The 16,001-nt window shown below is 56.6% G+C and overlaps 1 protein-coding gene across 3 annotated transcripts in view; it reads left to right on the plus strand.

Moving 5' to 3' along the window:
• Nucleotides 1–16,001, plus strand: part of EPHB2 (EPH receptor B2) — a gene marked incomplete at its 5' end in the record, with an annotated part of 109,081 nt that overhangs the window by 40,868 nt on the left and 52,212 nt on the right. For all 3 annotated transcript variants that reach the window (XM_084274679.1, XM_084274680.1, XM_084274681.1), the window contains one exon: nucleotides 142–826. In XM_084274679.1, the coding sequence (XP_084130805.1) occupies nucleotides 142–826 (685 nt within the window). The remainder of the gene's footprint in view (nucleotides 1–141; nucleotides 827–16,001) is intronic.

Here is a 16,001-nt window from a genome sequence, read left to right on the forward strand (position 1 = left end):
AGTGGGGCTGCCTGTGTGATGGGGTGTGCAGGGCATGGGGCAGCTGCCCGCTGGACACGTGGTGGGGTGGGGGACAGGTGAGCTGGGTGGGGGGGCAGCAGCTGGGTGCAGTCCCTTGACTCTGTGTGTTCCTGTCTGCAGTGGGAAGAGGTGAGTGGGTACGACGAGAACATGAACACGATTCGCACCTACCAGGTGTGCAACGTCTTTGAGTCCAGCCAGAACAACTGGCTTCGGACCAAGTACATCCGGAGGCGAGGAGCACATCGCATCCACGTGGAGATGAAGTTCTCTGTCCGGGACTGCAGCAGCATCCCTAATGTCCCAGGCTCCTGTAAGGAGACTTTTAACCTCTACTATTTTGAGTCAGACTTTGACTCGGCCACCAAGACTTTTCCTAACTGGATGGAGAACCCTTGGATGAAGGTGGACACGATCGCCGCCGACGAGAGCTTCTCGCAGGTTGATCTCGGTGGAAGGGTGATGAAGATCAACACCGAGGTGCGCAGCTTCGGGCCTGTCTCCAAGAATGGTTTCTACCTGGCCTTCCAGGACTATGGAGGCTGCATGTCCCTGATTGCCGTCCGTGTCTTCTACCGCAAGTGTCCCCGGGTGATCCAGAACGGGGCTGTCTTCCAGGAGACCCTCTCCGGAGCGGAGAGCACCTCGCTGGTGGCAGCCCGTGGGACCTGCATCCCCAATGCTGAGGAGGTGGACGTGCCCATCAAGCTGTACTGCAACGGGGACGGCGAGTGGCTGGTGCCCATCGGGCGCTGCATGTGCCGGCCGGGCTACGAGTCGGTGGAGAACGGGACTGTGTGCAGAGGTAACTGCTTGACTCTGGGGTCTTGTTCCGCACACCCACGTGGCTGCTGGGGTGCTGTGCCTGTGGGGGCAGTCGGGATTTGCAGCTGGGATCTGCATGAGCCACCTGGGAGTAACCTCTTTGGGCAGGGGTGGGAGAGGGGGATGCAGAGACGTGGGAGAGGAACGTGTGGGTGGATGCTGACTCCTTCCCCAGCTCCTCTAGCTCTGCCCCAAGCACATCCAGCCCCTGCAGTGGCTCTGCATTACCTCTGTGTCCTCAGAGCCACTGGGTCTAGTGGTGCTGCCTGTTGCTGTGACCTCCATCCTTTCCAGGTTTGGGAGGGACTCATGTGTGTGTGTGGCCATGGTGTGTGCCCCTGATCTGCAGTCACCTCCCAAAATACTGGGGCTGTTTTCACTTTGGTTTGCATCCCATGCCTTGGCGTGGGCTGAGATGCTCCTGGGCTGAGGGAAACATGAGTTCAGGCCCCCAAACATGGTGTGGCAGGAACGAACTAGTTGTCTGCAGCATTTTCCTGGTGAGGTGCAGATGGCCCTTCAAGGCCAGGCTCACCACTCCAGCCTAGCCCCTGAGCTCCCTGAGCAGTCAGAGGTCTCCTGCCCCTGACAATGTTCTGTTGCCCCTGCAGAGATGTTCTGTTGCCCCTGTAGGTGTTCAGAGCAGCTTCAGGGAGTCCCTGCTCATTTCAGCTGAGCACCATGGATCCAGCATGGTCCTGAGCAAACGAGAGGCTCTGCACCACCCTCTCATGCCTAAACCCATCTCTGTGCTCCTTCCCAGCAGCACACAGGCTTGGGGAGGTTGAGAAATAAGCTGTTGGAATTACTGGGAGAGAGATGGGGACCCAAGATCTGCATGTGTATTGGGTGCCAGTGGCTGTAGGTACCATGAATAGAGCAAATGCTACATTCAGCACATGGACTCTTCTCCCTCTGTCCTGGCTGAGCAGCCTAATCCTGTTATGGTTCATTAGCAGAGGCACAGTTGAGCTGGGGTTCCTCTGAGATCAGCTCTAGACAGGTCGATGGGCACTGAAAGGTGTGACAGAGAAGCTACATCTCCTCTCTTCTTCCTGTGATAAGGGGTGGCTGGGTAGCACCAAGCAAGCAAAGGGAAGGTGCTGGTAGTAGGGAGATGGACACCCTGCAGAGGGAGATGGACAGTCTCTGGCCATGGTTGGTTGGGGCTCCAGGTTGGACAGTCCCCTTGGAGAGTGTACCACATTTTCTGCTGGTGGCTGGGCTGCTCACACGTCAAGCATCTTGATGTGCTGAGGGTGTTATTTAACATCCATGCTTTGAGCTCCTCCTCACTAAGCCCCTGGACACCCATTCCCACCAAGCTTGGGGTGATGAAGTGTCCTCCATCTGTAGCAGGAATGGTGCTAGGGATGGGGAGAGGGAGGAGGTACTGCTGCAGCATGGCATGGAAAAGGAGCCTGGCCACGTCCAGCCTTGAAGGGGAGACGTGTGTTTTCTGATGCCCAGGTGAAGTGTTCGTAGCAGCACCACAAAGCCAGAGTGATTCATGGCAGCTTTTTCATCACAGCAGCTTTTCAAACCTGCCCAGACCCACCCCTGCCCACTGCTTTGCTCTGATGGAGCTTTGCTTTCTCAGAGCTCTCAGGTCCTGCTGAGATATCCAAGGGATGGTCCCTTCTCATGCTTGGGGCTCCCAGGACACCTTCTGCAGACCCCAGCCCTGAAACTTGCGCTGGCAAGGGAAGCCGAGTGGGGGGGTCAGGTTGGGGGGGGAGTGAGCTGCAGGGAGAGGCCAGGTCTCCTCTTTGTGCAGCAGCAGGATTTTGGGAGGCCTGGTGCCTTGGCAGCTGTTTCTCCAGCCGGTGCTGGCGTGTGCCCGGCCCTGCGTTCCCTGCCATCATTAATCACCGGTGGCCGGCAGCCTGCCGCCTCCATGGGGCAGCTGGATCCAGGGCTGCCTTCCCCTTCCCCTTCCCCTCCCTGCATCGGGTCTGGGTGGGACCCCAGGGTTGTTCCAGATGGGGACACTCCCTCTGATTTCCCCAGCAGCCCCCAGAAAAGGCTGTGGGCCATGGGGAGAGCCAGCTGTGGAGCTGTCAGGACACCACAGCATCCCCAGCATCTCCCAGCCCCTTCGTGAGTGATCCCCACAGGGACTGGGGCAGGGACAGGTCACCCCAGCTCCCCTCCTCAGCACAACTCAGGCAGCCCTGCATCCCTGCCCGCATCCCATCCTGTCCGTGCTCCTGGTCCCTGTGGAGGCAGCGTAGGAGCTCGTGCATGTGGCCAGCAAGTTTCCTTGTGTCTCCAGGGCTGGGAGGGAATCTGGGCCCCTTTCCAGAAGCAAAACAAAAGCAAATCCAAGCTGGCTTTTGGGGAGCAGTGTTCTCAGACGGGACGTGGCAGGGAGGGTGGGGGACACGGTTCCTTGGGCCTGCCCTGCCAGAGGGTCCCTGTGGAGAAGGGCATCCTGAGGGATGGATGGGGCGGTCGCTGGGTGCTGCTGCTGTTGGTTCTCTCTGTAGGGTTTTTCCTCTGGCTGCTGCAGCCCAGCCTGCTCAGGGCGCTGTCCACAGGGGGAGATTTACGGTGGAAGTTCATGCATCTAACAGCTTAAGCTCTTCTAAGCTCGCAGCCCCAGCACAAAAGGATTTGGGGGCAGTTAACAATTCTGTGTGGTTAAGAGATTTCCATTTGGCTGGGCCTGGCTCGCAGGTCCCGCAGGGGCCCGAGAGGGGCTGAGCTGCCGGCTCCTCCTCGGCTCTCCTCTGCTCACCGCCTGGCTCCTTGCCGCGGCGCTGGCGAGGGGCTCTCCGCTCCCGCACCACCTCCCTCCATCCCTCCCTCCCTTCCCTCCCTCCTTCCCTCCCTCCCTCCCTCCCCCCACCCCCAAACCGCTACGCCCATCCCCGTCCTCCCCGCTTCACCTTCTCCTGCTCCCTGCCTGCGTCTTTTTCTCCTCCATCTCCCTGTTCTTTGTCTGCCACCCCCCCCCCCCTTTCCCCCCCCCCCCGCCCGTCCCTCCCATGCAGCATATTAAGCGCATTTCCCTCCCTGCCTCCCCGATCCATCGGCTCCCCCTCCCCTCCCAACGGCGGAGGCAGAGCTATTGTGCTGCCTGCCTCTCTGTTTGCGCTGGCTGGGAGATGAATGTTGCCTGCAAGGAAGGGGCTCTCCCTGCTTGGGGATGGCGGCTGCTGCCTGCTGGTCCCGGTTATTGAACCCCCACCCCAGCTCCTGCCTGTCTTTGGGGGACATGTGCCCCTGTGTCCATCGCTGTGCTCACAGCTGTGCATCTCCTTACCTGTGCAGTGCTGGGCAGGGGGAGTCCTGGTCTTTCCGTGGCAGCCAGGGGTGGTTTTGCCCTGCAGAAGCTGGTGGTGACGCTTTCCTCCTCTCAAAGACATGTGGGATCATCCCTTGGGGTCACAGGTTTTTCCGAGGAGGAGCTGGTGACATGCTGGGATGAGAAGCCTGGTCAGCTCGGTGGTCCAGGCTGCCACCTGCTTTCTCCATGCTGCCCCTGTGGGGAGCTCAGCACTGCCTTCCTCCTGCTCCTTCCCTGGGGTGCAAAGCCAGGAGGGAAAGTGTGGGGGTCCTGACCCAACTCCAGCAGCCAGATTAGTGTCTTGTCCTGTCCAGCCCCACCAACACCACAGCCCAGTTTCACCACCAGCCCAGCTGGATCCCCCCCAGTCAGCTCAGCACCAACCCAGCCCCAAGTGCAGCTCTCAAGGGAGAAGTGTGACCTCCAAGGCTGTGGTGGGCTGGTCCCCAGGGTGTCCCAGTCTGGGGCTGTGTCAGGCTGGCCAGTGGCTTTTAGTAGGGCTGTGCCCTTGCAGATATGCACCCTACAGGTGGGCTCTATGAGGGGCTTCTCTGCCTAGGGGTGCATGTTATTTTGAGGTCTGATGCAGCAGATCTGCCACCACCCCACCATGTGCTGGGGATGGATGTGCAGAGCCAGTGATGTGCATGGACACGTGTGTCACACACCCCCAGAGCTGCTCCTCCATCGCAGAGCTGTGGGAAGCACTGGGGCTCTGTCCCAGCTCTGCTATGCTTGGGTCTTGGAGTGAGGCAAGTGTGTGCTCAGGGCTTGGAGACACTGGCTTTCTGCTGTGCCAGAGAAGGGTATGTCCTAGCTGCCTCACAGTCACGTCCTGTAAGTACGTGATGTTTTCAGTATGAGAGGCTATTCATGGCTCCATGCCTGTTTCAGGCCCAGGCCTCCACTGATAATGCTAGACCCAGCCAATAAATTGTAAGGCCCTAGGGGTAATTATGTTCTTACAGGAAGCATTCCTGGTTGAGCTGGAGCAGATACAGGCAATCCTGATGTAAATGTTTCCAGAGATGGAGAACTGCCCGTTAAACGCTTCCAGCCGTTGCTCTTCCCTTCCCACCCCACCTGCACCTGGCACTCTGAACTTTGGCCATCACCACACCTCTGTTTGCCATGTGCCTGTTGAAGAGTAACCCTTGGCCCCCAGGCTTCTGGTACAGTTTTGGGGCAGTTTATTTTGCTCTTTCTGGCCCTTGGCACTGCTTTAGCCTCCCTGTTGCCTGATCCACCACCCCACCTGCAGGATGGCATTTCATCAGTGGGGTGCCAGAGGGGATGGATGCAGAGGTGTCCTTCTCCCTACATCCCCCCTTGGCTTTAACCGTTGGCCATGAGCCATCAGTGTGCCCTGGGATCCTGGGGGGCATCAAGAGGAGTGTGGGCAGCAGGTCACGGGAGGGGATCCTCCCCCTCTGCTCTGCCCTGGTCAGGCCCCACCTGGAGTGTTGTGTCCAGTTCTGGGCTCCCTGGGATAAAAAAGACAGGGATCTCCTGGAGAGAGTCCAGAGGGGCTACGGGGATGATGAAGGGCCTGGAGCATCTCCCCTGTGAGGAAAGGCTGAGTGAGCTGGGGCTGTTCAGCCTGGAGAGAAGAAGACTAAGGGGGGACCTGATTAATGTTTATCAATATCTGAAGGATGGGATGCAGGGGGCAATGGGCAGCCCCTTTTCAGTGTCTGTGGGGACAGGACAAGGGGCAATGGCTGCAAGTTGGAGCACAGGAAGTTCCACAGCAACCTGGGGAAGAACTTTTCCCCAGTGAGGGTGAGGGAGCCCTGGGACAGGCTGCCCAGGGGGTGTGGAGTCTCCATCTCTGGAGAGATTCCAGCCCCGTCTGGACACTGCCCTGTGCAATATGAGCTGGGGAGCTGCTTTGGCAGGGGGTTGGACCCCATGAGCTCTCCAGGTCCCTTCCAACCCCTGGGATTCTGGGATTCTCTTTGTGCTCTTCAGGGATCCTTGTCTTTCCTGGTGGGAATGGGAGCAAATGATTGCTGTGGCATGTGTCTTTGTCCCTGGAGGTGGGATTTGACGTGGTTGGTACTGAAATGCACATCCCTTCTTGTGCCCAACTACCTGAGGCATCCAGATCACCGTGTATCAGGAACCCATCATCTGCAGCATTTACCTCACTGCAACTACCATGTCATCAGCTAGCATTGTTGGGAATGCTTTGGGCTTTCTCCTGGGTCATTGATAAAAATGTTAAATAGCCCAGAGGCACGACCTGAATTTGTTTGCTGTAGTGGAAACAGACCTGCTGTGTGCACGTTCCCTGCTCACAGCTCAGACCGTAACAGCATCGGCTCGCCAAGTTTTAATGCACTGAGTATGTCCCACAGGGCTGATGGACCCTCTGATTTCTTAATCAAAATATCATGTGTTCGCAGGGAAAAGGGGCTGCAGAGTCTGGGTGTGTGGCACTAATGGGGTTACCCCTTCCAGTCAGTCTTTAGTGCACCAAAACCCCACGTGAGGCTGATGTGCCTTGACCTGATCTCCATCAGTGTGGAGGTTGGCACGACCATCACCACCTCCCTTTGGTGCTTTGCTGACCATATCCCACAGCCAGTGGGGCTGTGTGTGCCTGGCACTGGCCTTGCAGTGGCAATCCTTTAACAGCTGAGACTGCCTGAGTTCACAGGGGGCTTTTTCCTACTGCTCTGAAACATCCCACTCCTTCATGGGGTGTGGAAAGTGAATGTTAACTATCCCCTGGCTCAATCAGCCATCTCTTTACACCCTCTTCAGTGGAGGCAGCTCTGCCCTACCAATGTTTGACTTTAGTAGCTGCTATTTAACATCTTGAGTTACTGCTGGAATGGAAAATATTTCCCCATCATCCTGTAAGAGGGTTACATCACCTGGCTTCTTCCCAAGCACAGAACAGGAATTTGTCTGCCTTTTCCTACAGGGTTGTTGACAATTTGAACGCTCCCAGCCAGCCCTGGCTCCATGGTGCTGTGGATGCTGCTCTTTGGGCTTCCCCCTCTCCTCCTGTACCAGCTGGGAAGTGGGAATACAGCCTCTTTCTGCCCTTGGCTGTGATTTTCTCCCTCCTGCTTGTGGCTGACCTCTCCATGTTGTGAATGCAGGTAGAGCTGTGGTGGGGATCGCAGCAGCTGGGGGTTAACCACCCTCAGTCTGTGTGGTGCACCCTGGAGCAGGAGGAGGTGCCAGCCTGTCCCCTGCCCAGTGCTGAGTGGTGTTTGGGGAGTGGAACCAGGGGGAGTGTAGTGGGGCAAGGGGCTGTCAGGTGGGGAGGTGGGGAGTCTGAAGTCCCAGGAGATGTTGACCTCATAAGGAGCATCATGAGCAGTCCAGGACTGGGACAAGACATCAGAAGGAGGAAGATGGGTGACTTGCCCCAGAACAGGATGTTCTGAGGGACTAGAGCTCCATGGCAAAAAGCAGGCAAAGGAAGTGGGAACTGCTTTCTCATTTTGCTTTCCAGACAAGGGATGGGCTGAGGTGTTCCACAGAAGTCGTTCCCCTGTAGAGAAGGGGAGGAGACAAGGCTTGCAGGACACAAGAGTGATTTTGGAAGAGCCAGGAGCATTGTAGCCCTGTTGTGAGGGCAAGCTGCAGGAGGACAACCCAAGAGCAGCCACTGGAAGCGTGGAGGGGAGTAACAATTACTCAGTCATTAGTATGGGCAGGTCATGAGTCCCTTGGGCTGGAGAAAGGGATGGAGGTTTCAGGTCCAGCAGAGCCTCTTGGGAGTTTCCTGGCAGAACTGGTGGGCATCCCCAGGATTTCTGAGACAGGGTGGAGTTTGCATTTGTAGCTCTGTGCCATGGCTGGTGTTTCCCAGGCCCGTTGTGCCAGCCCTTTCTTCTCCCTACTCAAGGTCTTCCCCAGCAAAGCCATGGGTAGATGTGGTGCTTTAGGGGATGGTTTACTGGTTATGGTGGTGCAGGGCTGACTGGACTCAGTGATCTTGAAGGTCTTTCCCAACCTTGATGATTCCATGAAGGTCTCTGCTCCCTTTCCCACTCCAGGACAGGATGGTCCCATCCTTACCCCCAGGTGTTTCACTGTGCTGGGATCAGTGAGGCAATGGGAGGAGGTGGGGGAGAGCAGAGCCAGTGGGATCTCCACCAGAGAAAGAGTGCTGTCCCCTCCACCCCTTTGCATGCACTGCTCTGGCTGGGGCAGGGACAGGAGCCTTGCTGGAACGCAGATGCTTTCATGGAGCTGACATCTCAACCAATAAGAAAATCTCCCCTGGATTTATTTTTACAGATGAAACAGCATTTTGGATCAAATCCCACATTCCTGGGCTTGCTGCACCCATGTGAGCAGGGAGCAGCAGCTCCCTCAGCATCCCATGGCTGATGGGAGAGCTGTGTGTATTCATTAATTCTCACCTTTCCAGAAGCCAGGGCCCAGCTGCTGGGGTTTTAACTCATTAGTGCCTTAAAAGCTAAGGCAAGGGGTTTTTTTTACCAGTAGTTTTTCCTCTGAATGAAGGTGCTTGGAGATCTGGCGGGCAGGGAGGGTTTGTCCCTGAATCATGGGTGTGCTGAACCTGCATGGGGAAGGAGGAGAATGCTCTGCATCCCATGTAACTTGAGAAACATTGCAGAAAGTGGGGTTTTTTTCCATTTGAGATTGTTCTGTGAGCCAGGCCAAAGCCAGGAGATTAGTTTGAATGTTTAATTTTGGGAAATACCCTCAGACTTTCACAGAATCCCAGGATCCCAGGGGTTGGAAGGGACCTGGAGAGCTCCTGGGGTCCAACCCCCTGCCAAAGCAGCTCCCCAGCTCATATTGCACAGGGCGGCGTCCAGACGGGGCTGGAATCTCTCCAGAGATGGAGACTCCACACCCCCTGGGCAGCCTGTCCCAGGGCTCCCTCACCCTCACTGGGGAAAAGTTCTTCCCCAGGTTGCTGTGGAACTCCCTGTGCTCCAACTTGCAGCCATTACCCTTGTCCTGTCCCCACAGACACTGAAAAGGGGCTGCCCATTTCCCCTGCATCCCATCCTTCAGATATTGATAAACATTAATCAGGTCCCCCCTTAGTCTTCTCTTCTCCAGGCTGAACAGCCCCAGCTCACTCAGCCTTTCCTCACAGGGGAGATGCTCCAGGCCCTTCAGCATCCCCGTAGCCCCTCTGGACTCTCTCCAGGAGATCCCTGTCTTTTTTATCCCAGGGAGCCCAGAACTGGACACAACACTCCAGGTGGGGCCTGACCAGGGCAGAGCAGAGGGGGATGCTGAGAGGGGGAGCAGAGAGAGAGAAGTTAGGTTCATGTCAGATGATCACTCTCTAAGAGCACAGTTGTTTTATTTTAGTGATACAAGGTAAAAATCTTACAGAAAATTTAATCTGGAAGCCATAATTAGCTTAATTAGCTCTGGGGAGACACTTCATTGTTCCATGTATGACTTAGAAACATAGTGTGTCACTGGGAAGTATATGTAGAAGTCTCCAGGAATGGTTAGAGAATGGAATCAGCCAGGCTGGGGGCAGAGCTGCTGCTGGCCGTGGGGCACACGGCGTGTGATGGGCCAGCCATGGCCAGGCACAGCCACGACCCGATGCCAGCACAATGCCAGGAGCAGCTTCATACCCTCCTTGTCCCTCCTGGGAAGCTGCTGTGGTGCTGGTGCTGGCTGTTCCCCTGCTAGGAAAGGATGGATGGAGGGTGATGGCTGGGAATGGCTACTGTGGTCGGTGGGGAAAGATTCCCAGTGCCTTTTGTGGGAATCTCTGGTGTTTGGGTGCTGCCAGTCTTCAAGGACAACAAGCTCCTACCTGCAGAGTCTCTTTGCACTTGAAGCCTCTTGTCATACACAGGCTTCACAGAGCCCCTGTGTTCCAGAAGATGATTGTTAAGCCTGAAACCAAAGGTAGCAATTTCCATCCCAAACATGATGATCCCGGGGGTGTCCACGGTGGTTACACCTGCAGCTGCCACAGGAGGCAGGAGCTGGGTGAATGGCTGTGGGATCAGGGCTTGATTCACTTCAAACTTGTGATGTGCCCAAACCCTCACGATCAGTGGGAATTAAAGGGTGTTCTCAGCCCATGAGGCAGAGAAAGAGGGATGCTTTGCTCCAAATGGTGTTGCTTTCCCCCAGCCTGGATGGCTCTCGGAGCGATCGCAGCCACTTCTGAAGCGGCTGTAGGAACAGATAATACTTGTCAGGCAGCAAACAGCACACTCCATTAAATGCATGATATCTGCCTTTTTACAGCAACAGCTCTCCAGGAGGCTTTCTGAGGGAAGGGTCTGTGCAGTGTCAGGGCCATGTTTGCTCTCAGACATCAGCAGGTGGTTTCCATCCTGTTGTTCCACCTTTCTGCCTGCCCTTGGTGAGTGTCTGCATCCTCTCGGGGCATGCAGAGGGGATGCTGGGGGCTGGTACCCCGAACAGCACCCCAGGTACACATACATGTGTGAAAATCAAGGGGCAGGGGGGAGACATGGGGCATTGCTGGGCATCAGACCCTTACTGGGGATTCCTGAGGCACTGATCTTGAGGCATTTCACTGGAAACCAGCTGTTTTTTCAGGAGCTTCCCTCTGCCCCTTCCCCTCCCTTTTTCCTTATCCCTCCAGTCTCTTGTGTCAGTGACAGTTCTCTAGATGCTGTAGCTGTGATCAAGAGCATTATTTGGGCTGGTAACTCCCCATTCCTCCCCACCTGGGCGGCTCAGGATCCTTCCAGCCCAGTGCTTGGCAGCGGATGCTGGAGCTGCTCTCATGCCCGATGTCACCCAGGGGATTCCCATCTCTGAAGGTGTGGAGCCTTGGCAGGTTTACTGCAGGGCTTCCCCTGCAACACCACCAGCCAAATTCACTGGGAGCCTTTGGGTGTGTATGCACAGCCCCTGTGAGCTGAACAGAGAGTAGGAGTGGGGGGGAAAGGGGATGAAGAGAAATATTCAGGGAATGACTCACACCCCCCTCCCCCCAGAGGCTTCGTGTTCACCTTTCCCTGCTGTGTGCCCTGATGATGGATTAAAAATTGCCCACGTTTGCTGTTGTGCTGCTGGTGGCAGCCTGCAGCGTGCCTCCTGGCACGTGGTGCCTCGCCAGCTCCCTCCCACTCACAGGAGGCAAGCGATGCTGTAATTTTCAGTCACCTTCACAAGTACAGTAGTTACACTGTTACCGGCACTGACATCAGCTCAGACATTGATCCAGCATGAGGTTGGTGGTTTACTCTCAATTTACACCCTAGGAGTTGGACCCGTGGCTCTGACTGAAGAATAGGAGGTGGGGAAGCTGGTAACAGAGACATCTCAAGGAGCTGGGGCTGTGCCAGGTCCCTGGGACCTGGGACAGGCTGCCCAGGGGGTGTGGAGTCTCCATCTCTGGAGAGATTCCAGCCCCGTCTGGACGCCGCCCTGTGCAATATGAGCTGGGGAGCTGCTTTGGCAGGGGGTTGGACCCTATGGGCTCTGGAGGTCCCCTCCAACCCCTGGGATTCTGGGATTCTGTGATTCTGTGACCTGCCCAAGGTCTGCGGCACTGGAAGCGACAGGGTGCACCAGTTCAGCCCCAGTTAGGGCTTATGCTGGGCGTTCTGCTCCCTAAAGAGGGTGAGGAAGCCCTGGGAGGAACTTGCGTGGCCACCGTGAGTGTGGTTGCTTTGCAGATGGAATGACAGATCCCAGCGTGTCTCTCCAGGACACCCTATAATTAGAACTGGTCTTTTTTTTTTTTTTTTTTCCCCTCTTTTTTTTCTGCTTCTGGAAAGGTTTTGCTGTCTGGCTCAGATGGAAGCGATCCCAGTTTGTTTTTGTTTCTCTTGAATTAGAGTGTGGCTGCTCTTTCCAGGATTTCCCAGGCAGAAATGCACACGTGGGGACCTGCCCATGGTGGTTCCTCTGGGACCAGCCAAGCCCAACCCATGTGTGCATCATGTGCAGCCCCTGACATCTGTAACAGTTCTGGGGGCACTTGGCCCTTGGCACCTCTGCAGAGCCCATGGCAGGGGTTTGCCCATGTGCAAGGACTGATGTCCTGGTGTGTCCAGCTGCGAGGCAGACACTGGGTGGAGTGTGGGAAGGGGGGGGTGTCCGTGTGGGGAAGCAGGAAAAGCATCATGTGCAAAGCTGAGTGGATAGTTTGGACTGGACACAGGTAGGGTTTGGCCCCTGGGTCCTGCCTGAAGGAGGAAGGTGAGTGCCACATGCTCACCTGGCAGCAGCTCCCTGCAGAGCTGGAGCATCCCAGCCTGGCTGCCATGGCCACTGCCATGGGGGGGGTGGTCAGAACAGCTTTGGTGGAGACCAGAAGGTTCCTGAGCTGTGTATAGGGTAGCAGGGCATCTGGGACCACTGCTGCTGTGCCAGCCCAACCATGCTGTGTATGTTTGGTACCTCATCTCCTCCTCCTCCCACCCCCCACCCCGAGATGAGGTTTCCATGGAAACCAGAACCATGATTTCCTGCATGCTGATGTCCTGGAAGGGCAAGAACAAACACGAGGGGGAGGGAGGGAGGGAGGAAGCAGCATGTGGTGGGCAGTACACCCGCCCCGGGGGACCTTCATCCCTGAGTGCAGGGGAAGAGGAGGGAAGGGGGGACATTTTGGTACCCTGAGCTCTCTTGCCATCTCCCTGCATAGCTGGGAGTGAGGGGGCAGGGACACTGGCAGGGGACCCCAGGGGAGCAGTGTCCATATGCCTGGGTGTCCGTGTGGGTGTCCATCACAGTGTGTGCTCCCACAGCGCCAAGGGCTGCCTGGCCCAACAAGAGCCTGCAAGGAGGCAGCATGGTGGCAGAGCTCCACACCAGCCCAGGTTGCTCACTAATGAGTATGAGTAATTAATTAGGTGAGAGGGAGCTGTGCAGTCGTGCTCTTGGTGTCTGGTCTGTGGTCTCTGCCCACGTGCGTTGTGGCTTCCTTGGCAAGGGGTGAGGGTGCCACAGTGGGAGGGGAGGATGGGGAGGATCAGCATGGGGGCAAGGCACAGGGCAGGGCAGAAGTGACAACCTGTGACACAGCCACATGCAGCCAGGTGAAGCAAGACCCGGGGTGCCCTCAGACACCCGCTGTGTCCTGGTACGGACACACCTGGCTCAGGTCTAGCGAGAAGTGTGAGACTTGCAGGGGGCTGGGTCCCCACTGGGTCCTCACCGGGTGCTCCTTGGGCTGCAGGTGCACAGGTGAGGTGCCCTGTGGGTGCGTGGCAGCACCCTGGCACCCCTGGGCTGGCGTCACCACATCCCCACTTCACACACCGGCTCCGAACCTGCGGGCCGGGCTGCGGCTGCAGCAGCCACGAGTGCCAGAGCTGCGAGCAGACTGGAAATGTCTTTTGTCAAAGCTTGAGATGCCTCCAACCTCCTTTAATTAAAGACAATTACTGCTTTCAGCCCCTCTTCACAGCTCAGCTGGGTTGTTTGCAAACACACAGCTGCAGGAGTCTTTGTGCCCCTCTCCCAGTCCCGCTTCCCTGGAGACGCACAGAGGTTTCTTTATTGCCAGCGCTGCGGCGGGAGCAGCTGAGCAGGAGGGGAGGGGGTGTCCTGGGGTGTTCTGAGGTGCAGAGCTGGCTCTGTGAGGCAGCCTGGAGCAACCCCCTCCAACCTCTCCAGCAAAACCCTCTGCGTGGCGAAGCAGCACAGGGTGCAGTGTGGGCAGTGACCTGTGCGAGAGGCGCGGGGAAGGGGGGACCGAGCAGGCTGGTGGGGGGCAGTGATGCTTGAGCTGCAGGGAAGGTGTTTCCTGCCCTGGCTGTGCACGGGGCTGAGCAGGCACAGGCTGTGGGCTCTCGTTACATCCTCCTAATTAACGCTCTGCTGAGTGCCTTCAGAGCTGGGGGTGTTGAGCCTGGAGAAGAGGAGGCTGAGGGGAGACCTTCTCCACACCTCCCCTGCCCTGCCAGGAGGGTGCAGAGAGGTGGGCGATGGTCTCTTCAGCCAGGGGACAGGAGATGGGACAAGGGGCAATGGGCTCAAGCTGCCCCAGGGCAGGGTCAGAGCAGCTGGGAGGGAAAAGTTCTTCCCTGGCAGAGTTGTGGGGCTGTGGCACAGGCTGCCCAGGGAGGGGCTGAGTCACCCCCCTGGGTGTGTTTAACAGAGGGGAGATGAGGTGCTCAGGGATGTGGTTTAGCTTAGGATGGGAATGGTTGGACTGGATGATCTTAAAGGTCTTTTCCAACCTTGTGATTCTGTGATTCTGAGGTAGCTGTGACTCTGCTCACTTGCCTACAGCGGCTGTTGTGCCTCACTACAGGAGCTGCACCAGATGGGCCCAATCTGGGCTGTCTCACCCAAACTACCCTCAGAAAACAAATAATCCGAAGCTCCTGTAACCAATAACCCCCTCTGTGTGCCTGACTGACTCAGAGGCAGCCAAACAGAGCTCAACCAAACTTTCCAAAACAGTCAGGGCTGGCACAAGAACAAGCAGCATCCACTGCAGCCCCCTGGGATGCTGCTTCCAAAAATACCAGCCCCAGCACAGCAGCGGTGTGTGTGAAGCTGCCTCACAGCCCCTGCTCTCCCAGGGATCCAGTGCCAGTCCAAGCCCAGGAGCTGGGGACTCCGTGGCTAATGGTCTCCCTGGGTGGGGAGTTGGGGTGGGAGAGCCTGACAGACACAGCACTGGCTGCCTTGGAAGCTTTTGGTCCTTAAATCTATGGGAAGGGGGGCTGGATGGTGAGTGCTGGGGGAACCAAGATCCTCGCTGACAGCCCGGCACTGCGCTGTCTTCTCGGATTCATTGTGCAGCTCTGGCTCCTGCTGCTCGCTGGGCTGAGTGTGAAGGGAAACATACCCCTCAGATGGGAGGCCCAGAAGCTCTTCAACAGCCTCTCTGCAGACATCTTTGCTGTGTTTTGGGGTGGTTTCTCATTCCACAGGAGGCTCCTGGAGGCCAGCAGAGGAGTTGGAGCGGCTCCTGGGGCGAGTTGAAGTGAGCGGGCAGGTGCTGTGCTGTGGGTGCTGCACAGGGAGCAGACGGGCAGGGTCAGGCACCCACTGCACAAGCCAAGAGCAGGGCATCCCATCGGTACTGCAGACAGCTGTACTGGTCAGAGTGGGAGAAATAAGGGAGGAATTTAAAGAAGGGGATGAGTGATGATTCCTCCTGTGCCCTGGGGTGCTGTTGGTATTCCTGGGTAGCAAGTTACATTCACAGTTTGATGATGTGTCTTTGCATTTGGGGGTTGGACTTGATGATCTCTTGAGGTCCTTTCCAACCCCTCCAATTCTGTGATCCTCTAAGAAATTGCAGCAATCTCTTCCCACCCCTGTCTCCTGTGCTCCTGATGGCTTTATACACCTCCCCGAGTGCTCTGCTTCCCAATGGAACGTCCTGAGTTGATTGACTCTCTGTAGGGAAGCTGCTTTGTATCCCCAATTATTTTTAACATCTCCCTCATGACCTTGGCTAAGGGTGGCCACCACTGCAAGCCCTGCTCAGCACGTGGCTCCATGCAGTGGCTTCATAACATCCCTCTTCTTGCTCTGTGTTCCTTTCTTAATAATTCCCTGCCTTTTCTCATTTTATTTGATGATGGATGAGCTTTGAACTGATGTTTTCAGAGAATTATCTCTAGTGCTGCCGAGATCTCCTCCCTGCATGTTAATAGCTAATTTAGTGCCCATCATTGTGTTTGGATAATTAGGGCTCTTTTCCCCCAAGTGCATTAGTTTCCTTTTGTCACCACAGAATTGCAGTCGCTGTGTTATTGCCCAGTCACTCAGCACCCCCAGATCTCCATGTCACTCTTTGCCAGGGGCTGTAGCTCTGGGAAACCTGGCTGATTTGGGGACATCAGGAGGCTGTGCCGTGTCACTCATCACCCCCGGCTCCAGCCTGCAAGTGGGTGCTCAGGGGGGCTCCTTGTTGCAGCATCCCAATGATTGGCATCCT

Source organism: Gallinula chloropus (genome assembly GCF_964237585.1).
Source record: "Gallinula chloropus genome assembly, chromosome: 23".
Taxonomy (NCBI): domain Eukaryota; kingdom Metazoa; phylum Chordata; class Aves; order Gruiformes; family Rallidae; genus Gallinula; species Gallinula chloropus.